Source organism: Heterodontus francisci, chromosome 36, assembly GCF_036365525.1.
Source record: "Heterodontus francisci isolate sHetFra1 chromosome 36, sHetFra1.hap1, whole genome shotgun sequence".
In the NCBI taxonomy this organism is placed as follows: domain Eukaryota; kingdom Metazoa; phylum Chordata; class Chondrichthyes; order Heterodontiformes; family Heterodontidae; genus Heterodontus; species Heterodontus francisci.
Genome location: NC_090406.1, coordinates 29589793 through 29616556, shown reverse-complemented (window position 1 = coordinate 29616556; position 26764 = coordinate 29589793). Strand labels below are relative to the sequence as shown.

The window sequence follows — 26764 nt, the reverse complement described above, 5'->3', positions numbered from 1 at the left end:
GATGAGCTTGGTGGAGTGAGGGGGAGGCATAGGAGAAACTGGAGACACAGATGGTGGTTCAGAATTAAGGTGGGGATTTGCCTTGGTGGGTAAAGGGAAGCAGCAGAGGTAGGATGATTTCTATCTTGATGACAAAGAAGTCTATGAGCTCCTCACAATTCTATCGGCGAGGATAAATGGGTCAAGAAAATGAGGAAGTTGGTAGTGGAGAGTTAAAAGAAAAACAACTGGAAATCTCACACCTAAGAATGGTTTATTGGTAACAGCTCGTCACACACTTGTGATTTACAACATGGTGGCTGGCCACGTCAATATCTGTAGGAAGAAAGAGACAAGTGAATGTTTCAGAATAATTCTGCTGCAGAACTGAAACCTGAAAAATAAACATTTTACCGAATTGTAAAAAAGAGTGCAAGAGGTAAAGTGGTCTTAGCAAATATAGTTAAAAAAGGAAAGGACTAACATGAAAGGGAACTGGGAGAGAAAACATAAATGACAAAGCAGTGCACATATTCTTCAAGGTTGGCATTCCTAGAAATTACAGTGAATCAAATATAAGGTACAACTGCTGGAAATGTGAAATTTAAACAAGATTTTAATCATAGGGTTTTCCATTGAGATGATTTTCTAAAGGAATTTTCACATTTAGGTTTTGGAATAGGCGCAGTGGTTAGCACCGCAGCCTCACAGCTCCAGCGACCCGGGTTCAATTCTGGGTACTGCCTGTGTGGAGTTTGCAAGTTCTCCCTGTGTCTGCGTGAGTTTCCTCCGGGTGCTCTGGTTTCCTCCCACAGCCAAAAGACTTGCAGGTTGATAGGTAAATTGGCCATTATAAATTGCCCCTAGTATAGGCAGGTGGCAGGGGAATATAAAGACAGGTGAGGATGTGGTAGGAATAGGGGATTAGTGTAGGATTAGTATAAATGGGTGGTTGATGGTCGGCACAGACTCGGTGGGCCGAAGGGCCTGTTTCAGTGCTGTATCTCTAAATCTAAAAAAAAATCTAAATCCAACAACATAACAAAAACCAAGGATAGGCACAGTGGAAATACAGATGTAACTGTGAGGTGGGCACCAGGACACAAGCTGTCCAGCTAGTGCCAGTGGTTGACTCTGTTAGTACCTCAGTTTATTCTAAATACTGAAGTTTGGCAAATCATTGAAACACTCAATGAACAATCTATCTGTGGGGCCTGTGAGTAGCCATGAACACACACTATCTGCAGTGGCCTGAGCTTGCATATTCACATCACTCATTTAATTACTACTTAATTCTCTAGATTGAAACCTTCGCTATTGCTAACGGCAACTTCGAACTAAAACACGCAGAGTGACGTGTTGGAATAGGTCTCAGCTGATCACATGGCCTGTGATCACGTGGCTGTAGTCTCGCGGTGTTTGGTGGTTTCCCCAGTGACGGTGTCCTTGAGCGCTCAGTTATGGGTTACTGGGACGCCGGAGATGGCGAGGAATGTCCGAGCAAAACCTGGGAGACCACGCGGGCCGGGGCCGGCCTCGGTGAGTGGAGGCCGAAGTTTCGGGGCTGGCCTGCATCAGCGGGGAGAGGAAATGGGATGATAAAAGATAGATAGCGAGCCGGGCGGAAGGGCTGCAGCTGACACTTTAACCTTTCCATCGAATTAGCAAAAGAGCCGCAGAGTAGGGGAATGAGAATGGATTTCACTCAGCGAGTTGTGGTGATCTAGATGCACTGCCTGAAGAGGTGGTGGAAGCAGATCCAAAAGGAACTTTCAAAAAGGAATTGGATAAATACATGAAGTGGGAAAATATTTGCAGGGCTCTGGGGGGAGAGTGGGATTGGATAGCATTTTCCAAGAGCTGGCACAGGCACAATGGGCCGAATGGCCTCTTCTGTACTGTATCATTCTATCTTCACTTTTTAATCAAGAAGGCTTAGCCTTGCTGCAAATGAGCAAAACATTTGGTGGCTTTTAATGGGCTGAGCGCTTAATCTTGTTGGAACTAAGACTCTGAAGCTTTGGAGCTAAGTGGGTTTTTAAAATTAGGTTTTGTAAGCTTGTCCTCAAGGGTAATTCATTCACTTGACAGGTCCCTCTGATAGTAAGTGAACAAAACCAGTCTCTGGCCTTGAGTATAGCTATGGTTTTCTACTATCTCCATATGTATCCCAGTGTGCAAATCTGGTTCTTTCAAATTATGTGGATATGTTTTCTTTGTGTATGCCTGTCTCCCTCTCTTGTTCTTTCAACTTATGTATTGTATGAACTTGGTCCTCTTTCACTCCATCTGCCTGTAATACAAAAGCAACATTTGAGGTGCCTGATCAGTGTGAAAATATTGTTGGATTTCTTTACCCAATTCTGTTGAGCTGAGTACTGATAATAACAGCAGAGGTCAGGACTGGTGGCCAAAAATAATGTTGGCAGTTGCAAGTGAGGTTCTCTGTGACTTTTGTCCCTCACCCTCTCTGCAACCTTTGACATAATTGACCATGTCATCATCCTCCAATACCTGTCTTCTGTATTGCAGCCTATTGAGACTGTACTTCCTTTGTTACGCTCTTATCTATTCCCATTAGATAGATTATTCCCCACAATGGCTTCTCTTCCTATGTCTGCACCGTTGACTCTCCAATCTTGGTCCCCCTTCACTTCCTCATCTACATGCTGGCTCCTGGCGATGTCATCTATGGACTCTGGGCCTGCTTCCACACATCTGTTAATGACGTCCAGCTCTTTCCTCCCCCTGCCACCCCCCCCCCCCCCCAGATCTCCTGAGCACTCCACTGTCATTGTACTGTCAGATTGCTTGTCCATCATCCAGATGAATGAATTGCTGTTTACTCCAGCTGAATATTGAGAAGCCAGAACTATCGTCTTTCAGCCTCCATAACATACTCCGTATCCTTGCCATTGATTCCATGCCACACCAGCCACTGTTTCAGCTGAATCAGGCTGTTTGCATCTCTACATCCTGTTCAACCCCAACCTCAAATTCCAATCCTATATCCTTTCCATCGCAAAGGCTGTCTGCTTCCTTCTCAGTATGTTTCTCAACCTGCATTTTTACCGTAGCCCATCTTCTACTGAAACCCTTATCTGTGACTTTGCCACATCCAGAAGCAACTATTTCAGTAGTTTTCTGGCCGTCCACCATCCTCTATAAACTTTAACACATCCAAAACTCTGCCCTTATCCCACTCTTGCACCTGCTGGCATAACATCTATGTCCTTGCTGATCTAATTCCTCCAGTTCCTAACACCTCGAATTTAACATTTTCATGATTAAATCCTTTCATGGCCTCTGCCCTCAATATCCACCCCTTCTACAGTCTATTCCTCTGACTGTGGCCTCTGGTACATTCGGCCTTTGCAAATTTAATGCCAGGATCCCAAGAAGCATTTGTGCATGGTGAACAGAATGTATATATGCCATCTATTCGGTAGTTTGAAGACTAAAGATGTTGGAAGAAATAACCAACTGAACCATGGAATGGTAGGCCAGTCTTACACAGTGAGTTCCTGTTGGATGGAATGCAGTCTTTAGTTTTTAATTCAGTTGGATTGAAATTCAGTTGGATTGACCACTTAGCCATACAACTATTTGCATCTGAAAGGGAGGTATAACTTTAAAACAATCATGTTTTGGATATTATCTAGAAGGACTAGGGCAGCAGATGCATAGGAACACCACCACTTGCAAGTTCCCCTCTGAGCCACACACCATTCTGACTTGGGAACTATATCGCCGTTCCTTCACTGTCGCTGGGTCAAAATCCTGGAACTCCCTTCCTTACAGCACTGTGGATGTACCTACATCACATGGACTGCAGCAGTTCAAGAAGGTGACTCACTACCACCTTTTCAAGGGCGATTGGGGATGGATGATAAATGTTGGCTTTGCCAACAACTTGTTCAAAGTGGCTACAGTAACTAGGTTCCCTGTGGTGTTCAAACTTTTGTTTAGTCTTAACGAAACAGTCATTCTCTACAGAATGCCAAACCTTGCTCTGATTATCTTATTCTTGTAACTTCTCTTTACAGGCCTTGTTGGTTCAGCCTATCATATTGTTGCATTGCCACCTACAAATGTTGCTGAAGCAGTGCAGAGAGCAGCCAATGGCACCTTAACTATGGGTAAGAACATTTTGGTATGTGGTGCAATCGAGTCCAGTATTTGCAAAGAAGCTTGCTTTGCTCAATTTGATTTTCAGGAGAATCAATTTTCAACAGGAACTTTCATTATTTTACTCTTTTACTGTGTTTATTCTGGATGCATGTGACCTTGGGGAATATAGCTCTATTGGGCTGTATGAATCCTTAGGAGACACTGATTCTGTATGGGGTGCTGAATGCCAGGGTAATTGTGGTCTGCAGTGGGGCACTATGGTATCACAACAAAAGAGAAGTTATCTCTAATATAAAAGTAGCAGGGAAGCTAAAGATAAACAGTTAAAATATTAAGAAAGGGAAATGGGATTACTATACTGAGTGCACTTTTTGGATGTGACCTATAAATCAGGACTCCAGTTCTGATTGCTTCAATAGTTTTGCTGAATTCCCATATGCCTACATAGCACTTTGGACATGTGATCGACATGAGTGCGGGTTTAGGCAGTGAGACGGCAAGGGAACTGCTGGTAAATGTTAAAACAGGCATCAAGAGACTTGCACCAGTAATGCTATTATGGGAACAAAAGAGATGATGGCAGCAGCCTTGAAAGAGGTGGGATAGTTCTGTAGGAAAGAGACCAGTGGTTGATGCCAAAGTTTGGGACTGAAGAGAACAGCTGATGATTGAGGAGAAGGTGGTTAGTTTAATGCAGGAGATGTGTGCTGAGGTCTGAGGAAGAAACAAAGATACAGGATACGTTCAAGCTCTGAATCACATCCAGGTCAAAGGGAGGACTTCATTAAGTATATCAATTATTAAATAATATAGATGCATAAACTAGACCTAGATTATTAAAGTCCACCAAGAAAGTAAGATTAGGAGACATAGTTGGGAATGAGTGTAAATTAAACTTGGAACAATTAGCATTAAACTTCTAAAGCCTGATGGATCTTATTCTTGGTTTACCAAGCAAAGTAATAAAATCAAAAAAGATTTGGGTTAATTTCAAATACACAAGGATGTCACACTGGGAGGAAAGACTTTTGTTGCAACAGATGAGGTTTTTCTTTCTTGCAAAGGAACATAAAATCCAAAGAAGGAAAAGATATTTCAGGAGATCAAGCGTGAGTCATTATATGATTATCATTGAATGCTGTCCTACACTGCTTGTGGATCTACTACTTCATGGGATAATAATTTCCTTTGCTGTCTTCCCCATAAACAAATTAGATTGTGTTGATTATACCCTCGAACTTTCTTCTCAATAGATCGCAATCTGGCTAATTTTTTACTGGTGCCATTTGATTGAATGTCAGCTACCTTGTGTAATTAGTAGTTACCATATGCACTTGTTCCTGTTTTAGTTTGAGGCCTGTGGATAGAGGAATGTAATAAGCCCGTACCCATTTTCTTGCCTTTTAGCTGCACTTGGTGCAATCTTTGGAGTGACCACCTGTCTAACTGCACAGCTTCGAGGAACAGAAGATGATCCATTGAATTATTTCATTGGAGGTTGTGCTTCAGGAGTCCTCCTGGGAGTGCGAGGTGAGTGCTTGTTACAGCTGTGTGATGGTGCTTGAATTCTTCTCGAAATTTCTGGTACTGGTTCTGGAAAGAGATACAGTCAATAATAATTCTCTTTAGGAGAACTGAACATTGCAAAGAACTCATTAGTGTTAACCTTTTATTTCAGTGGCTGTGTTTTTTTGTTGGGGGGTGGGGGGGGTGAGTGGTAAGGTGATAATTATACTTCTGTGGGTAAAGGAAATTGAGCTTACTTTCCAGTTTTGTCACCTCGTGCCTCCTTGAGCACTCCCAGTTCAGATATCCTGTGAGTTAAAGGTAATGTAAAGCTATCTTAATTCAGGATGTCCAAGCAGCATCCCTTGTTCTGCATATCTCTCTGATCTACTGCAAAGGGGTTTCTGTTATCTTTATGCAAACTTGGAGGACTGGAAAAGACAATTCAGGGAGCAGCTTTTTGCAGTTTTCCAGGATTGGTAATTTGAGCTGAAAAATCCAAGCTTTTAAGGTGTGCAGGGTAAGGAGAATGAGGGGAAGGAGGAAAAGAGTTCCTTTTTGTATGTATCGTCTAATCATATGTGGTCCACTTACTGGATTTGCTATTGTTTCCGTTCTTCAGTTCCAAAAGGTTGGACATTGCTGCCATAGTTAAACCTTAGCTAAAGAGATTGAGATTTTGCTAGTCCTGATGATTTAGTGAGTGCTTATAACTTGATCTGAGGAATTATAAAGCACAGCACTGATGAAATTCAGTTTCCATAAAACAGTGGATAACTTAGTTTAGTGATTCTCTCTACTGATGTCAGATATGCTCCTTCACTCTCTATTGGGCCAGGACCAGTATCCTCATGGGGAGGTTTGCTTGTGCTGCTGGGGAGTGTTTAAACTAGCTTGGCAGGGATGGGAGCCTGAGCATAGACTCTGAAAGGAGCAAAGCCTGTAATGGAATGAATGTAGAAAACGGTGCAAGCAAAGGCTCGAAAATAGACAACAAAGGATTTGGCAATAGTTAATATCTATTTCAACGCAAGGAGTCTAATGAATAAGGCAGATGAGATGAGGGCACAGATCATACTTCTGTGTCTTTATATCACCGCTGTTACTGAAACACGGCTTAAAGAAGGGCAGGACTGGCAGCTCAGAATTCCTGGTTACCAGGTTTTCAGATGAGATAGTAAGGGGCATTAAAAAAAAGGAGGGGAGGTGATAGCATAATTGGTTAAAAGAAACTAAGGAAACTGTAAGGAGGGATGATATGCTAGAAGGATCTTCAAATGAGGTTTGTGTGGGAGAGAGGCAGAGAGGAGTGGAGCCCGAAGGGGCAGGGAAAAAAAAATCGAAACGTGACATCAGAGTGACGTCACATTGAACAGTGAGAGAAGGGAAACAGAAAGCAGCTGGCGTCAGTATTCAGGTAAGTTTTAAAATTTAATTTAATTGAATATACATAGAGTAAGACTTGATTGATTTATAAGTATATAAAGACTAAAGCGGTATAAAAAAAAATAAAGACCAGTTGGAAATTTAAATAACAAATTAAAATCTAATTATATAAAATAGAGATGCAGGGCCAGGTGATGTGTAGTACCTGCATGATGTGGGAGCTGGTGGACCCCATTGTGGTTCCTGGTGAACACATCTGTAGCAAGTGTTGGCTGCTCGAATAACTCCTGGTTCAGAGTTGATGAGCTGGAGTCTGAGCTTCGGATACTGCGACACATTAGGGAGATGGAGAGTTACCTAGACGCTGTGTTTCAGCAAGCAGTCACACCCCTTAGATTAACTACCTTGAATTCGGCCAGTGGTCAGGGACAGGAGGGTGTGACAATGAGTGAGGCAGGTAGAGTGATCCAGGAGGTAGTGCTGCAGGGGCCTCAGCCGTGGTCCTTATCCAACAGGTTCGAGATTCTTGCTCCCTGTGTGGACGAGAGCAGGGACTGTAGGGAGGATGAGCAAACTGACCACAGCACCGTGGTACAGGGAGCCATTCAAGTGGGGGGAGAAAAGAGAAATGTAGTCGTAATCGGGGATAGTATAGCTAGGGGCATAGACACTGTTCTCTGTGGCCAGGATCGAGAGTCCCGAAGGTTCTGTTGCTTACCTGGTGCCAGGGTTCGGGATATCTCATCTGGGCTGCAGAGGAACTTGGAGTGGGAGGGGAAAGATCCAATTGTCGTGGTCCACGTAGGTACCAACGATATAGGTAGAACGAGGTTAGAGGTTCTGCTGAGGGAATATGAACAGCTAGGGGCTAAATTAAAAAGCAGAACCAAAAAGGTGGTAATCTCCGGATTACTACCTGAGCCACGACCAAATTGGCAAAGGGTCATTAAGATTAAAGAGGTAAATGCTTGGCTCAAAGATTGGTGTGGGAGAAATGGGTTCGAATTTGTGGGACATTGGCACCAGTACAAAGAACAAAGAATAGTACAGCACAGGAACAGGCCATTCGGCCCTCCAAGCCTGCGCCGATCTTGATGCCTGCCTAAGAGCTGTTCTGATGGGACAGCCTCCACCTGATTCATGCTGGGACCAGAGGCCTGGTGAATCGCATAACTAGGTCTATAGATAGGGCTTTAAACTAAATAGTGGGGGGGAGGGTTTAGTTGCATGGAAAAACAGAAGTTAAAGGAGTAGGAGTGCAGGTTAGTGGTGAGGCTGATTGTTACCAAACTGCAAGAAGTATACTGATTAAACCAGAAGAGAGAAATAATAAACAGGCAAATAAAGCATCAGTGCTGAGGGACAGGTTAGGAGGTATAGTCCAAATAAGAGTTCTATATACAAATGCGCGAGTGTAAGGAATAAACTAGATGAGCTGCAGGCGCAAATCCAAATGGAAGATTATGATGTGGCCATTGTGGAGACGTGGCTGCAGGATGGTCGGGACTGGGAACTAAATATACCTGGTTATAAAGTTTACAGGAGGGACAGGGAAAATGGCAGAGGGGGTGGAGTAGCCTTACTGATTAGAAATAATATCACCTCATTGGTGAGGGAGGATATAATGAGGGGAAGCATCCAGTGGAGACCTTATGGGTGGAATTGAGGAACAGAAAAGGATCTAAAATTGTAATAGATGTTGTATATAGACCCCCTGGTAGCAGTTCTGAGGTGTTGGATTGTATAAATGCACAAATTAGGTAAGTGTGTAACAAAGGCACAGTAGTATTAATGGGGGATTTTAACTTACACATAGATTGGGAGAGGCAGACTAGCACCTGTCAGAAAGATAGTGAATTTCTGGAATGTGTCCGGGATAGTTTCCTACAGCAATATGTCCTAGATGTAACAAAGGGACAGGCAGTATTAGATTTAGTTATGAGTAATGAGCCAAATGTAATTAGTAGCCTAACTGTGCATGAACATTTATCAAATAGTGATCACAACATGATGGAATTCAAGGTAGCGTTTGAAAGTGAAAAGCATGAATCAGCTACTAGAATTTTAGACTTGAGTAAGGCTGACTTTACCGGGATGAGACAGAGACTGTCCACTGTAAACTGGGTAGATCTGTTAATGGGTCAAATGACTGAAGAACAGTGGAGAATTTTTAAAGAAACATTTAACGAAATACAGAGCGAGTACATACCCCTGAGAGGAAAAAGCTCCACTTCACAGAAAAAACAGCCATGGACAACTAAAGAGATTAGCGATAGCATAAAACTAAAAGAAAGGGCTTACAAAAATGCAAAACGCAGCACAGATCTGGCCGAATGGGATCGATACAAAGACCAACAAAGGGTCACAAAGCAGCTTATAAGAGCTACTAAAAGGGATTATGAAAGGAAACTTGCAAGGGACATCAAAATCAATAAGAAGAAATTTTATAGTTACATAAAGGGAAAGCGGGTGGTCAAGAGCAATGTAGGCCCACTAAAAGCTGAAACTGGAGATATTGTCATTGATGGGGAAATGGCAGACATGTTGAACAATTACTTTGCCTCAGTATTTACAGTTGAAAGGGAGGATAATTTACCGGAAGTCCTGAAAAAATTAATAGCCGATAGGGGACAGGGACGTAATACAATTAACGTAAGTAAAACATCAGTAACAAGGAAATTAATGGAACTAAAGAGTGAGAAATCCCCAGGACTTGACGGTTTCCATCCAAGGGTGTTAAAGGAAGTAGGGGAGCACATTGTAGATGCCCTAACTGTAGTCTTTCAGAGTTCCCTAGATTCAGGAGTGGTCCCTCTGGATTGGAAAGTTGCACATGTCACTCCACTTTTTAAGAAGGGTGAAAGGGGGAACCGAGGAAATTACAGACCAGTTAGCCTGACATCTGTGGTGGGCAAGTTGCTGGAGTCTATAATCAAGGATAGGGTGACTGAACACCGAGAAAAATTTCAGTTAATTAGGGACAGCCAGCATGGATTCATGACGGGAAGGTCATGCCTGACAAATCTCATTGAATATTTTGAAGAGGTGACTAAGGTAGTGGACAGGGAAATGTCTATGGATGTTATTTATATGGACTTCCAGAAGGCATTTGATAAAGTCCCACATAAGAGACTGTTAACTAAGCCCATGGAGTTGAGGGCAAATTATTGACCTGGTTAGGAAGTTGGTTGAGTGGTCGGTGACAGAGTGTGGGGATAATGGGTAAGTACTTCGATTGGCAGGATGTGACGAGTGGTGTCCCGCAGGGATCTGTGTTGGGGCCTCAATTATTCATTAACGACTTGGATAATGGCATAGTAAGTCATATATCCAAATTTGCTGATGATACAATGTTAGGCGGCATTGTAGACAGTCTAGATGATAGCATAAAATTGCAAAGAGATATTGACAGACTAGGTGAGTGGGCAAAACTGTGGCTGATGGATTTCAATGCGGGCAAGCATGAGATTATCCATTTTGGACCAAAAAAGGATAGAGCAGGGTACTTTCTAAATGGGAAGAGGTTAAGTACAGTGGGTGTCCAAAGAGACTTGGAGATTCAGGTGCATAGATCTTTAAAATGCCACGAGCAAGTGCAGAAAATAATCAAAAAGGCTAATAGAATGCTAGCCTTTATATCTAGCGGATTGGAGTATAAAGACATGGCGGTTATGCTGCAGCTGTACTCTGGTTAGACCCCACTTGGAGTACTGTGAGCAGTTCTTTGCACCACACCTTAGGAAGGATATATTGGCCTTGGAGGGAGTGCAACGTAGGTTTACAAGAGTGATACCTGGACTACAGGGGTTAAGGTTATGAGGAGAGATTACACAAATTAGGCCTGTTTTCGCTAGAATTTAGAAGGTTAAGGGGTGATCTGATCGAAGTCTTCAAGATATTAACAGGAAAAGACAGACTAGATAACAATAAACTATTTCCACTAGTTGGAGATTCTTAAACTAGGGGGCATAGTCTAAAAATTAGGACCAGACCGTTCAGGAGAGATGTTAGGAAGACTTCTTCACACAAAGGGTGGTAGAGGTTTGAACTCTGTCCCACAAACAGCAGTTGAAGCTAGAACAGTTGTTAATTTAAAATCTGAGATAGATAGATTTTTGTTAAGCAAAGATATTAAGGGATATGGGCCAAAGGCAGGTATATGGAGTTAGGCCGCAGATCAGCCATGATCTCATTGAATGGCGGGACAGGCTTGAGGGGCTGAATGGCCTACTCCTGTTCCTAGCTTCCTATGTTCCGATGAGGCCATATGGGCTGAACTGAAGAACAGAAAAGGGGCAGTCACATTGTTGAAAGTGCACTATAGAACACCCCCTCCACCCCAACCAGTCAGAGATAGAGGAGCAAATACATAGGCAAATAGTTTTTGCACTTCTCAGAATCAGGCAGCAATAGTAAGGGATTTCAAATACCCTAATATTAACTGGGATAAAATGAGTATAAAAAGAATAGAGGGTGCAAAATTCTTAAAAGAATTCAAGAGCTTTATTAGCCAGTATGTAACAAGCCCAATAAAAGAAGGCAGTTCTGAACTTAGTCCTGTAGAAGGAAGGTGTATTAATGGGAGAACATTTTGGTGAGAGGGATCATAATTCAGTTAGATTTAGCATAGTTATGGAAAAGGACAGATATAGACCAGGAGTAAAAGTTCTCAACTGGGGAATGGTCAGTTTTACGAAGCTGAGATGTCATTTAGCAAAAGTGAACTGGAAACTGCTACTTGAAGGTAAATTAGCGTCAGAGCAGGAGGAAACATTCAAGGAGATAGTGAAAATTTAGAACAAATATGCTCCCACAAAGAAAAAGCATGGGACTCAGAAATCTCGGCCTGCCAGGATGTCAAAAGAGCAGGTTAAGGCACAAAAGGGAAGCTTATGTTGGATACCAAGAGCTAAATACTGCAAAAAGCCTGGAGGAGCACAGAAAGTGCAGGGCTGAGAAAAGTAAATTAGGAAAGCAAAGAGAGGGCATGAAAAAAATATTGGCAAGTAAAATCAAGGATAGCCCAAAGATGTTGTATAAATACATAAAGAACAAGAGGATAACTAAGGAAAGAGTAGGATCTATTAGAGACCAAAAGGTAACCTGTGTCTGGAAGCGGAAGATGTGGGCATGGTTCTTAATGAATACTTTGGACTTTTATACTGTCCCCATGGCAGGTTTGGAGGCGGGGAGAGCATAAAATCGGGTGGGATGATGGCGGGGTGGGATCCTGCCACCATCCCGCCTCCGCCGAAATTTAGTCTCGGGCGGAAAGGCCTGTGATTGGCCTTCCCGCCCTGCTGCCATTTGAGGCCTTTAACGGCAATTAACCCTCAATTAAGAGCCTATTACCACCACAGCCACAATTACTTGTGCGGCAGGTGGCCATGTAGAAAAAACAATCCGGACTGCTTTCCGGCTCTGGGCTGGGTGGGGTGGGTGTGTCCCTCGTTCAAAGGCACTTAGTCTCTGAATGAGGGATCCAACATCGGGAGGAGGGGCCCCGCTGTTGTCTGCTTAAGTGCCTGCTTGGCACTAAATTCGGTCTGCCTTCTAGAAAAGAGGCAAGGAGGGGATCTTGGTGTCAGTTTCCCCAAAGTTCTGCACAGATGAGGGTGATTTTTCTTTCTTATTCGTTCATGTCATTGGCTTTCCAGCATTTATTGCCCATCCCTAATTGCCCTTGAACTGAGTGGATTGCTAGGCCATTTCAGAGTCAATCACATTGCTGTGGATCTGGAGTTACATGAAGGCCAGGCCAGCTAAGAATGGCAGATTTCCTTCCTGCCCTCTGAAATGGACTAGCAAGCCACTCAGTTGTATCAAACCTTTACAGCAAAATCAGATGACAGCACTGTGGGTGTAACTCCACCACACAGACTGCAGTAGTTCAGGAAGGCGTCTCACTGTCATCTTGTCAGGAGCAATTAGGGATGGGCAATAAATGCTGTCCTTGGCAGCGACATCCATATCCCATGAATGAAGAATAAGAAAGAGAAACGAATGGCCTGTTTCTCTGCCGTATATCCTATGTTATCCTATATAAGGTTAGGTTGGAAAAGCTGGGCTCTTTCTCTTTAGAACAAAGGTTGAGGGGAGATATAATAGAAGTGTACAAGATTATGACAGACTTAGATAAGTTAGACAAAGAAAAACCGTTCCCATTAACAAATGATACAAGGACTAGGGGACACATTGAAAGTTTTGGGCAAAAGATGCATGACTGGTGGTAATGACCTGGAACTTGCAGCCCACAAGGGTGGTGGAAGCAGAGACGATCAATGACTTCAAGGGGAAGTTGGATGACCAGCTGAGAGAAATAGATTTGCAGGGCTTTGGGGATTGAGCCGAGGAGTGGAACTGACCTGCAAAGCTGTGTGGAGAGTTGGGATGGGCTGAATGGCTGCCTTCTGTGCTGTAAATGAGTCTATGACCCTATAAACTGAATTGCTTAATTCACCATTCTGTTCACTTCAAATAATTCAATGTTTAATTAATGAATCAGGACAGAAGTTATTGAACCATGTTGGGAATCCCTAATAATGACAAAGTGCTCTGTGATTGTATATCATATCTATTGCTTTCCAACAGCTTTCACGCCACCGCAGTCAAGCTCATACTCCTATAATTTCTAGTGGCTGATTGTGGATCTCAATGAGCTGTTGAATATTGGTCAGTTGCTCCCTATTACCCTAAGCACATGGGCTGGGGGTGGTGGAGGGGGGGTTCCTGCAGCACTTTTCATCTAAGTGTACTAATCTTAGCCAAATCCATTTTCTGGTAGCTTTTGATAAAACACTTTTAGATCCACTCCTATTTTGTCATTCTGGGACTGTGGTATTGAATTCAGAAGTGAAAACTGATGTATAGTCTTTAGCCATATTTTTATCTTTGTATTTAATTTTTCCTGATACAACCCTCACTGGACTTTTAAGTGTAATGGACTGGTTTTCTGCGAGGCCTCCCCACTCTAATTCTTTTAAGTTTTTTCACATCTTTTCAGTATTGTCCATGAATGCAGGGTGTTGCATTAAATAGATAATGAAAAATTAAAACAATAAAGCAAGTTTATTTATCTGCAGTAAGATCTTTGAAACTAAATAACTATTCTGCTCCTTCAGTAATCAGCATAGATTTTTCTGCTTGAATTGCACTAGTTAAGTGTTTGTGGGTGTGCGTGTATAAGCCTGTGGTGGCAGGGTTACTCATTTTACTATGGTGCAAACATATGAAAGAATTAAACAATATTACTGTTAAGTATTAAGTGATCTAAGTATACAGTCAGTATGATCACTAGAGCTGTCCTTGAATTGTGGCCCCCGGCTCAATAACAATTTTGGTAAGCCAATCTCCTGTCAAACTAATTGATTTAATCCCGGCTAAGACATTAGCAGAATTACTGGAATGATTGGGGATGTGGTAGGCTGATAGACAAGTTTGATGTCATTCAGGATGGATACCTGTCTCAGAATTCTGCCGCTTTAAGTATAGCCCATCTTGAGGTTCTTGAAGTATTTTATGTATAGCCAGCAGTGTAGTAATATTTCTAGTAATAATTGGAAAGAGTGGTGGCAATTTTAACAAATGTGTTCCAGAGGTTCCTTGCAGTGACAGGGATGTGATATTGGGAGATATTCAACTCTGATAATCCTCAGGTTTATTTAAAAAGTCTGAGTTAGAAGAATACCTGAATTAAGAATATCTCACCCTCTTCTCCTCCTTTCCCTCCCCAGGTGGATTTGAGAGCCATTTACCTTGAGTTAGACTGGGTCACATTTGAATGACCCTGATTAATGCATCTGAAGGGTATGGCTATGCTCAGTAGTTGACTGGTTGTTGTGGGTGCTGCTGTTCATAATGCTGACCACTAGATAGCACCAGATAGACGATTTTATGAAAACTTTAAGGCCCAAACAAGGTAATAAGCTCACACAAGCTTATTTCACATGCTTTATGATTTACAAAGTAATGTTTAAAACTCTGCATGCTATTTCTGTGTCTCAGCTTGCTTTCTAAATGCTGCCAGTATGCTTTAGCATAATCTCTCATAGTATGGGCACTAAGTATTTGTGATATGGATACTACAGGTTTCACATAAGTGTAGGACTCTATATGGTGTGCACAGTTAGTGTTTCTAGGTGTGCGGAAATCTGCTCAGTAGATACTGAACTTTTCATGCTGTGTATAGGTGTCTTTGTTTAAGTAACATAGAGCTGGACTGCTATAATTTTGCAAAAGCAAAATACTATGGATGCTGGAAATCTAATAAATCAGAAAATGTTGGAAATACTCAGCAAGTCAGGCAGCATCTGTGGAGAGAGAAACCGAGTTAATTTTTCAGGTCGATGGCCTTTCATCAGAGCTATTATAAATTTAACACTAGAATACCTTGTCTCTTTTCACAGCTCACAGCTACATGACTGGTACCACAGCCTGCCTCTCCCTTGGTGTAATTGCAGCTCTCACAAAGATGGGCAAGATGGAAGGCTGGCGCTTATCAGGACCTCCCAAACTTTGAAAATATCTGAAGCAGCACCAACTTTTGTAATATAATGTATCCTGTCCAGCAAAACAAATGTAATTCTGCTTCACAGTGTGACTTCAAATAAACATAATGGTAGACCTTCTCAAGTGTTGGGTTTAAAGCAGATTGTTAAATGAGTGAAACTAGTTTTAATATTTCTATTTTCAGTCACTTTGATTTTCCTCTTGAAAATCTTTTGAATTGTGAGCTCATTGTGTATTGTTTTCTCTCCGCTTGAAGGTGCAGACCTGTTGATGGAACATTTTTCTAACCCCTCAGTATCTCACTCAAGTTGCCCATTTTTCCTATTCAGTGATGGAAGTTAGTGAATCCTGTTTATACCTTGACTTATCTGGCGGGAGCCTGCATCCGGTTTACCCCTTCCTCATTTGTCTAGGACTTTGACGTCAGTTACAGTCACCCACCTGAGATAGTGGTGGGGGAGAAAGGAAGAGAACCCCTCGTGTTTATATTGGGAAACTTGTGGGTTTTATTTTGCAGGGCTATGTTTCATTGTCTGTTGCATTAGACATTAGTGTGATGACCTATGACCTCATGGTTAAATCTACTGCTGCTGGCTTAGTATTATTAACTAAGCCCCCTCATGGCAGAAGCTGGGCTGGGACTTAACCTGGATTGGGACATTTTTCTATATTAAAGATACTATGTAAATGCGGGTTGTAGGATCTTATTTCAGCAGGCAAACAGGTAGAAGATAAGTAGTGACTATTAAAAGTTGTTGTGCTTGGTTAGAGACTGAAGCTTTCTACAGTATGTTTATTTTGATGCAGTTTAGAAATTAATTGCTTTCTCTTTTTGAAACTAACATTCTTTCAGCTGTAAAATTTACACCTAACATGTTTCTGATGTACAAGATGATAATGGCAATGATATTGCTATATTTAATTTTATATCCATAAGTTAAATTTAAATTCTGATCAAAAACAGTAAAATATTGGCTTGTTCTTACTACGTCCACATCCACATAGAGTAATGAAGACTGCAGTAGAATGCAGATATAGCTCAGTCACCATGCCTTCAAGCTGCCTTATTGGGTATTTGCCAGAGAATTGTCAAACTATATCCACAGCTGATGGAATACTGTGATTTTGAACACCAGAAAGAAAGCTCAAACTTTAAGGAAATTTATCTGTGTGAATTACTCACGAATAATTGGATAATCTTCATGGCACCTTTATTTTAATATTCTCTCATGCTCCTAAACAAGAATGCATTGTGCAGACTTCCTTACAACTCCAAATAGGTATAGCTAGGTTCCAGCTGTGAGAATATAATAGGAGTGATTGCATATGATGTAGGCTTCTGCACTACTGTTGAGAACTTTTAGCAACTGTCAATCATGATGAGGTGCAGTGTCTGCAACTTATACTGCTTGAAGGTGGTTGACGTTCTCCAAATTTAGGCTGCAAAAATCCACGGCTGTTCCAGTGTGCTCACTGTGTAACTGGCAGAAGTCTGTTGTAGTGGCTAGGACCTGGATACCTAGACTCCAGATACCATGCAAAAGAATGTGGACAGAGCCTTATTTGGGGCAGAGCCTCTTGCTGAGTGCTAGACAAGGGCTGCCTATGTTGAGAGTTCCTGTGGCCCAGGGCTTGAAAGGGGCCTGGTATATGGTTGGTAGAGTTCCAGACATGCCTACCTAGTATGGGTGGAAGTCAGCTTCAGGTAGGGGTCCATAAGCCATCAGATGGAGATTACGGTCTGGCTCCGGAATAGGCCCACCTACAAAGGTGGCTGCAGTGGGTTGCTAATAATGTATTTAGGCTTCAGCTGTGAGTTTTCATGAAGTTCAGTGAAATTATAAAGTGAGACCTGGAAGTAAATGCTTAAATTGGCTTCAGTGGTGGCACTGCCGGAAAGGTTGCAACAATCATTACAATCAAGACTTGATATGTCCATTCTGCAGAAGCTGTGCCTTTATTCAACCAGCTATCCAGAGCTCGATCCTCGATAGTCAGGATTTCAGGAGTGTACATAAAAGTGAGATAGGCTAATCAAAATATAGAAAAGGTGCTTTGATACTACAAGTGTGCAGGCTTTCCCAAATGAATTCATATTGTTATGACCAGGTGAGAACGGTGTCTCGGGGTCCCTCGCAGCCTTCACCTGGTCTTACCATAACAGGGTTTAATTTTAAACACACCGTGTTTTTAGCTCCCTCTTGGTGAATCCTTGTTCACCACTTTCCAATTATAAGGCAAAGAAACCAGCACAAACAGGCTTTCTTAGGTTTAAAGAAGAAAAATTTAAATTTATTAAACTTGAACTTAAACTCTAATTCGGTTATTGCCTACGGCTACACGACGCACCCATGCTAGCATGCATATGCGATACACACGCAAATAGAGACAGAAAAGAGCAGAAGAAAAATAAAGTGGAAATGTTTGAGGCAATATCTGAAGAGTTTTTGTTATGGTTCTTTGAGCTCAATGTAGAGTCCTTGATTGTAGGTAGATCTTGCCTTTCATTGGGGCCTAGTATTCTTAAACCTTGTTTACTGTAGGAGACTTTTCTGTCTTGGGGTTCGTGTATCTTCAGTGGATTCAGAGGCTTGTGAGAAAGAGATGGGAGCAGACAGAAGAGATCTCAGTTCAGGAGCAAACAGCTTTCTGCCCAAACTGTTTGTACAAATTTAAAAAACTCAAGTTGCCCAGCAGGTTAGTCATGTGACTAGCTGGTTTGACCATGTCGGTTTGTGTATTCGGCCATCTTAGCAGTCAACCTGGAATTCGAGCTCCCCACCTTCAACATCTGGTGTGTAAAAGTCCATTGTGCGTTGACTGTCAGGGAATGGCTGCTCTGTCCTTCTAATCACTGTCTGTTAATATGCAAAATTTTTTTGAGCCATGGCTGATCTGCTCAACAAGTCCTCCCCTCACTCCAGTAATAGTTTAAAATCAATGTTCATGACAAAAATTAATGTGCCACATTCTTGGCAGGTTGGGGGCCTATTATGACAATATGAAGTCAGGGACCACTACGCTCAAACATCAGATTGCAGTTAGCAGAGAACACTTTACTACTGCTTCCCGAGGGTATCAATCCAGTTTAATACAATCTCAGTCAGAACTGACCAGCTACAATTTGAAAGGGAAAGCATCAAAAACAGACATGAGCTACTTGCTGTGCTGTATTAAATTTCTTGCAGCTGGTTGGGGGGAATATGAGCTGGGAAAATCTTGAAATAAGCAAAACTCTGACAATTCAAATGTTATTTTTTGAATTCAGATTTAAAATACTACTTGATGAGTATATAAAAAGGTTATAATATCCTCATCTGGCCTGTGTAGTTAACATTCTGCCCAAGAGGCTCGTTCATTGATTCTGTATCTAACTGTCACTTGCGTGGACAGTAGGGTTGCCATCTCTGGACGTATTCCTGGAGGTTTCATCACACAACCTCCTACCTCCAATTACCCTGCCCCCCACACATCCCATTGGTGCCCGAAGTATCCACCCTCCCGGAACACTGCCTTCCCATGCCAATTGGGAAACAAACAAGCTTTTTGTTATCTTATTGTAAGTCAAGAACTACCCAGTCAAACAACCTTTCTTCTCCATCTCTTAATATGTCTATAACTAGTAAGTAAAAATATTCAAAGTAAATGAAAAATAAACTTGCTTTTAATGCCCAATGATTTTTCTCCCTGGCTGTTTGCAGCAATGTCCTGGAGATTTGTCTTCTAACTACTGGAGATTCCAGGTTAATCCTGGTGGATTAGCAACCATGCAACTGTTTGCCTCTGAAGGTGAGAGGTGTTTAAGTTGACGCTGCTGTGTGCTTGAGTGAGGTTGTGGGGTGGCGGCGGTGGGTGAGAAGGGTGTTGTCAGGGAGGTGAGATAGGCTTTATAGAAATATGGATAGTAAATATTTAAGAAAGAAAGATGCTAAGTTTGACCATTTCCTCACTTGTCTGCTTTGAAGTAAAGTCTTTGGATAGTTATCCAGAGAGATACTTGCCACCTACTTCTGCTACCGCAGGATCACCTTTGGGAGTGATACCAACGACGTCAGTTAATTTACCACAGACAGGGAACAAACCTGGGATGTTCTTGGTTTATACGGCTTAGCATCAGCTGACATGTGTTTACCTTCAGAACCATTGAGAGATGTCTTTCCATTTGATCCTGGAATTTTGTTAGTTGGAATCCTGACAGTAGGGGCCAGTTTTGCAGCAAGTAAAGCAAGCTTCCAAAGCTCAGCCCTGTTGAATGTTGTCAGTAATTATTTTTAACCCCCAAAGCCTGTTACAAGCCAGTACTCCTAATTGTTTGCAGAGGATGGAGGAGTGATGTCTGTGGCACATGTGTGGAATCACGTGAAACCAAGAGGTGAAAAATCATCATTCCATGCAGTCATTAATAACAGCTGTGTGGATAACAGTAGTGCCGCTGACTGAAGAGGTTACTTGTAATGGTTTATCCATGATAGCTGCTCACACTCAGAACTTCCGCACTAACTGTTCCTCAGCTTGCTGTTACTATTGATCAGTTTATTGCAGATCTTTGCAAATTAATAGACCAAATCTCCCTCATCTTGTCTGGGTCCTTCTGTGTTCTGTCTGACCCTGTCGCTTGCTAGCCTCTATTTTTAACCACCACTTGATTTCCTCCCTTCACTCAATTATATCTGAACTGTAGCTCTGATTTATATGAAATAATTTTTGTGATCATCCAGGTAAAGTAGGTCAGTGCTGCTGAGTGAATCATGTTCTGTACTCTTATCACTATCAAAAGGATGCATTCCCAATAACAATGTGCATTTATAACATAGCAAAATATCCTAACACATTTCTCACAACTGGAATATAAATACTAAGAGTAACAGAAGAATTGGGGGAAGTGACTGAAGGAATGGTTGAAGATATTTGACGATGTGCCACATGTTACGAGCAGGTGAGAAAGAGGTCTAGGGTTCCCTTTCAGCCTTCACCTGGTCTTACTTTAACTGGGCTTAATTTTAAACACACTGCATTTTCACCCCGGGTGAATCCTTGTTCACCACTTTCCAATTTTAAGGCAAAGAAACAAGCACAACAGGCTTTCTCAGGTTTAAAGAAGAAAAGTGAAATTTTATTAAACTTAAACTTAAACTCTAACTTAGTTAACGCTTATGGATACACGACGTGCCCACCCTTGCATGCACACGCGATACACACATGCAAATAGAGACAGAAAAGAGCAGAAGAAAAATAAAGTGGAAAAGTTTGAGGCAATATCTGATGAGTGTTTGTTATGGTTCTTTGAGCTCACTGTAGAGTCCTTGATTGTAGGTAGATATTGCTTTTCATTGGGGCCCAATATTCTTTTTAAACCTTGTTCACTGTAGGAGACTTTTCTCTCTTGGGGTTCATGTGTCTTCATTGGGTTTTGGAGTTCCATGAGAAAGAGATGGGAGCAGACAGGCAAACAGGAGGTTGTCTTCAGTCCAGGAGTATTCTGCTTTTTGTAGGCTCTCAGTTCAAACTCTACAATTCAGAAAAACATCCAGACTGCCAAGCAGGTTAGTCATGTGACTAACTGTTTTGACCACATCTGTTTGTGGATTGTATTGGAGCAGGGGATAGCTGCTTTGTTCCACGCACTGTTAATATGCAAAAATGTCTTCCCAGCCAGGGGCATAGCAACCCCTTGTCACAGGCCTTCTCTTCTTCCCAGCAGCAATTTGAAATTTGATGTCCATGTGGTGAAATTAATGTGCCTCATTCTTGGCAGGTGGGGACCTGCATGATGCACGTTAGAGACTTCTTAGAGACTTCTTTGAACGTTAAGGAATGTAAAGGGAGCGTGTGCATGGATAGAGAGATGATTAGAGGAACAAAAGCAAAGTGTAGAGGTTGTTTTTGAGATTGGTGAGATGTAAGTACTGGTGTGCCCTGGGAACTTTTTTCCCAGTTATATTAATATCTTGGATGTAGAAAAAAGAGGAATGATTTTGAGGTTTGCTGATGATAACCAAAAAATAGGGGCAAGGTAAACTGAAGACAAATGTAGACAAATAGGTTAGCAATGTGGGCAGATAGGTTGTAGATGCAATTCAATGCGGAGAACTGTGAAGTAGTACATTTTAAGAGCAACAACACTGAAAGGAAGTATACCCTGCACAGTGAGATTAAGAGTAGAATAATGAAAATGTAGGAGTAGAGGTGCACAGATTTTTAAAGGTGGGAGTGCATTTAGATAAAGTTATTTTAAAAATGGTAATGGGATTCTGGGTTTCATACTTAAGGGTATTGCATATAAAAGCAAAAAAGTGATGTTGAATTGGTGCCTGTGGTTATGCCATAGTTGGAATATTATAGGCAATTCTGGACACCCAATTATAGGAAGGCTATCAGAGCCATGGTACAGAGTATGGCAAAGATTCACTAGAACAATACCAGGAATGAAAAATTATAGTTACTTAAAACAGATTGACAAATTTGTTCTATTTTCACTGAAATAGAAGAGGTAAAGGATCGGATTCAAAATTAAAATTCTTAAGGAGACTAAATAGGGAAAGATTATTTCCACTGGTGGTTGAATCAGTAGCAATTTCAATGAGATGCAGGTTTTCAGGAGGCTTTTGAAGATGGAGATAGAGGCAGCAAGGTGAAGGGATTACGGAGAGTTTCAAAGTCTCCCAAAGATAAGCTATAGTACTGTTTTTCAAATAGGAGTGGAGACTGTATGCCCTCAGCGATATGTGGTATGCCTTAGTGTTACGACCAGGTGAGCAATGTGTCTAGGGGTCTTTTGCTGTCTTTACCTGTAACAGAATTTAATTTTAAACACACTGTGTTTTGAGCTCCCCCTTTGTGATTCTTTGTTTACAGTTTCCAATTATCAGGCAAATAACTGAGCACAAACAGGTTTTCTTTGGTTTAAAGCAGTAAGATGAAATTTATTAAACCTTAACCTTAAACTCTAATACGGTTCATGTCTACATGACGCGCTCACGCTAGCATGCATGTGCGATGTAAACATGCAGATAGGAATAGAAAAGAACAGAAGAAAAGATAAGTAGAACAGTTTGAGGCAATATCTTGTTACTGTTTCTCGAGCTTGCTGTAGTCCTTGATTGAAGATATGGTCTTGCGGTTCATTGGGGCCCAGGATTAGTCTTAAACCTTGTACATGTAGGAAATCTTTCTCTCTTTTAATTTCATGTGTTTTCAATGGTTTCAGTTTCTTGAGAGATGAGCAGGCAGGAGATGAGCCATGGCTTTGTCTTCTCAAAAAACCTTTGGGAGTTCAAATTCAAAGAAACTCCCAAGTTGCCCAGCAGGCTAGTCATGTGACCAGCTCCTTATATGGAACATCTCCTCAATCTCCTTGGTTGGAAGTTCAAATTTAAAAACTCCAACCAACCAGTCATGTGTCCAAAACTGGTCTGCCCACATCTGTGTATTGGAGAAGCGACTCCTGGATCCCCATTGTTTCGACATTGTCTGTTACCATGGAAATGTCTTTCGGGTCAGGGCTTCCAATTTTAAGTTTTAATGTTCATGTGGCGAAATAATGTGTGCCTCAGTCTTGGCAGGTGGGGTTCGCCTGACACTTAGCATCTGGCTCTGCAGCTATCTCATCTACCTTATCATGACTAGAAAGAACTTTCATATCCTGAAGAAGTCCCAAACTACTTCATAGCCAATAAATTATTTTTGAAGAATCACTGTTCTAATGTAGGCAAACAGCAGTCAATTCGTGCTCAGCGATGTCTGACAAACAGCAATGAGATAAACCACCAGATAATGTGTATTGATGGTGTTGGTTGAGGGGTAAATAATTACCAAGATAATTTCCTTGTCCTTCATATAATGTCATGGATTCTTTTACATCCAACTAAGGAATGGATGGTAACGTCTCTTATAAATTATGGCAGCTCCAATAATTACATAGTATTGCATAGTATTTGCAGCACAGAAATGGCTCCTTTGGCCCAACAGATCCATGCTGGTGTTAATGTTCCAAACAAGCCTCCTCCTATTCTTTTTCCTTTAACCCTATTAACATATACTTTTGTTCCTTTCTCCCTCGAGTGTTCATCTAGCTTCCCCTTACATGGATCTATGCTAAGTCACTTCAACTACTACTTGTGGTAGTGCGTTCCACATTCTAACCACTGTTTGGATAAAGAAGTTTCCCTTGCATCTTATACAGTGATGTGTTATGCACTCTAGTATACTGCATGGGTCTTTAACGGCCTCCCCCCCACCCACCCCCACCCCCACAGCGATGCTGAAATGAGCTGTCCTCTTGTATCTGGGATTGTGAAAATTGTCAGACTTACAAAGGGTTGCACTTGTTACAATATGCAGAAGCACAGAATGATACAACACAGAAGGAGGCCATTTGGCCCACTGCACCTGTGTTAAATAGAAACTGAACAGTAGTTTAAGTTACACCTGTAACATACATAGAGATGAAGCGATGCGATGGAGAAGGCATTTTTCATATTCTGCACTCAGTTTGGAACAAACGAGTGAGAAGAGTATGCAGATGATTTTGCGGCAGTTTACCGTGTAGGAAGGCAGTACATGTCGGTGCAGAGCTTAGCATGTGCAGTACATCAGACAGTAACTGTGTGGAATCCAACTGTAACAAACAACTCCAGTGAAGCAAAATGGTTAGATTACACCATTGAGGATCAGACTACCATCAAGTAATAAGGCAGAAAAGCAATCATCTCCTGCGGGAGTTGAAAACAAACAATTAAACCTATTGAGGGCTAATGTACAAAAGCCAAGCAAAATTACACTGCTTCCAAATGTGCCCCGTAGCCATCAGCCCTGAAAACAATTGAGCTCACCTCCAGTAGAATAAGATCAAATGTGGGCCAGATTGGAATCTCTCACACTAAGCCCCCCACTACCAGGCCTCTGGTCACATGACTAGCTGAAATCCACCTCAGTGGGAACCAATTGCATATGATGGAGAACTGTATGTAATTCATTATTGAAATTACAGCTTGTCCTCTGGGGTCTGGAGTATTTGGTTTGCATTAAGCATATATCATTGTACAGCTGAGACTGAGAGCTTAGATCAGGGTGTACAGTTACATTTTGGCAGATGCATGAATGGTTAAGTGTATTAGAGGGGCACAGCCTTGTGTATGTATACATATGTTATAAAAGCTTTCTGGCATCTATTAACAAAACAACACTGCACTCAGGCCAGCCTTAGAACTACATCTTCAACAACCCTTCTGCTCCTTAGTGCCTCAGGATGCATAAAGTAAACAGAATGTGGGAGTGAATAGAAACTTCAAATATTCCTGTTAGAATTTTACAGGCCTCCTTTGATATCTATGAGGCTCTTGGGTGGGGTGGTGTTTATCCTCTGGTGTTCAAGGATTGGGCCTTGAGTCCATTATTTCTGCCAAATATTCTAATTTGGAAACAAGACCCATTTGAAGAAAAAGAGTTATAAACTGAAAGGTATAATGGGAAAGACACAGCATTCCTCAATTGAAAAGTGTCAGATATTGTGGTTTGATCGGGAGTTGAGGCATTCTGAATTCTGGTATCAGGTTGTGAGGTCTGAGATGGATGCTCAGAGCTGCTGGGACTCTGAATAGCAGCTGTAATGTGAAGCTGGAAAGTGCAATAGTTTCCTGGGATTGCTGTGGATTTGCTGAGAATAGGTCATTTGCGAGAAGTAACATCTGACAGCATTTCTCCTTAGCTTCCAAGTAGATGTCAGAATGTTGTAATTAAGAGTGGTGGTTTGCTTGAATGAATCTTTGTAAACATTCTGACATTGTTTGTATGTTGGGTTCGCTTTGCCACCCAGATTTGCATGACTCCTTGTATCCTGTTGCCTGTCATTGATTTTATTATTCTTTTGCACTCTGGTAGTGGTCCATTCCAATGTGATCTTTTGTTGGTCCTGTTAATGCCTTTCACACTCTGGTCCTACTATTTAGTTTCTTTTGCTCCCTTCCCACGATTTCTTTAAATGTCATTATGGTTCTTTTGGATTTATTTCTGGTTTGCTTAAATATTATCTTATTTGGCTCAGGTTTCTTTTCCCATTCCCCTATTTCTAAATTTTATTCCTGTAAATGTTCAGTTGCTCACTCGACTACTGTCTCCATGTGTCGCAATGTATTACACAATGGAGCCTAAGGAAGCCACAGACCAAGTTCCTGGTCTCAGCTACAAAGCCAAGCATTCCTCTATGGGTAAGTGGATCAGACCTGGAGTTTTTCACAGTGGCTGGCTATGCAGTAGCATTGGCAGAAACATGATAGCAGTTTGTCCATTGAATTATCGAGGGCATGGTGTGAGGCACAAAACGAGCCAAGACAGATAAAAGAAACAGCAAAACTGGGGAACATAGAAGCCTTTCAAAAAAAGGCTTGCATTTATAGAGCGCCTTTCACAACCTGATGATGTACCAAAGCAGTTTACAGCCAATCACAAACGTTTGAAGTGTAGTCACTGTTGTAATGTAGGCAATTCAGCATCCAATTTGCACACAGCAAGCTCCCACAAACAACATGGTAATGACCACATAATCTGTTTTTGTGAAGTTGATTGAGGGATAGATATTGGCAAGGACACCAGGGATAACTCCCCTACTATTCTTTGAAATAATGCCAAGGGATCTTTTAAATCCACCTGAAAGGACAGATGGGCCCTCAGTTTAACATCCGATCTGAAAGGTGGCACCTCAGACAGTGCAGCACCACCTCAGTACTGCACTGAAATGCCAGCCTAGATTTTTATGCCCAAGACCTGGAGAGGGACTTGAACCCACAACCTTCTGACTCAGAGGCAAAAGTGCTACCAGCTGAACCACAGCTGACACTGGCGCCTCAATAACTTATAGTTATTTGATGATCTTTCACAGTTATGTATTCTGGAAACAGCCAGTGTTTCAAACAGCATGTTGGTGAATCCCCTTGTAACAAACAAGTCTAGGGTTCATAACTCTCCCTTAAAACTTTTTCTGCAACATTATCAACATATACATTGTAAACATTTCCATCATTAACATTTTACACTTTACACAGGTAACAACAATACTTTATATCTTTGATCTGTTTTCCTCCATTATACCCTTGCTTTAAATTATGGACAGAGCATCAACAATTACATTGCTCTTTCCTGTAATGTACAATCATTAGGGTAAATGGTTGTAACATTAAACTCCACCAAAATAATCTGGCGTCTTGGTCTTGAACTTCTCTAAAAATCTCAATGGATTATGATTGGTGTAAATGATTAT

General features: G+C 41.6%; 1 protein-coding gene across 1 annotated transcript; it reads left to right on the top strand.

Annotated features, from left to right (window-relative positions):
* The first annotated feature begins 1382 nt into the window (after positions 1-1382).
* On the top strand, positions 1383-15629 carry ndufa11 (NADH:ubiquinone oxidoreductase subunit A11). Its single transcript, XM_068015832.1, has 4 exons — positions 1383-1518; positions 4026-4118; positions 5518-5640; positions 15408-15629. Exons 1-4 carry the CDS (start codon positions 1440-1442, stop codon positions 15518-15520), a joined length of 408 nt encoding a protein of 135 aa, XP_067871933.1. The 5' UTR covers positions 1383-1439; the 3' UTR covers positions 15521-15629.
* The last annotated feature ends 11135 nt before the right edge of the window (positions 15630-26764 follow it).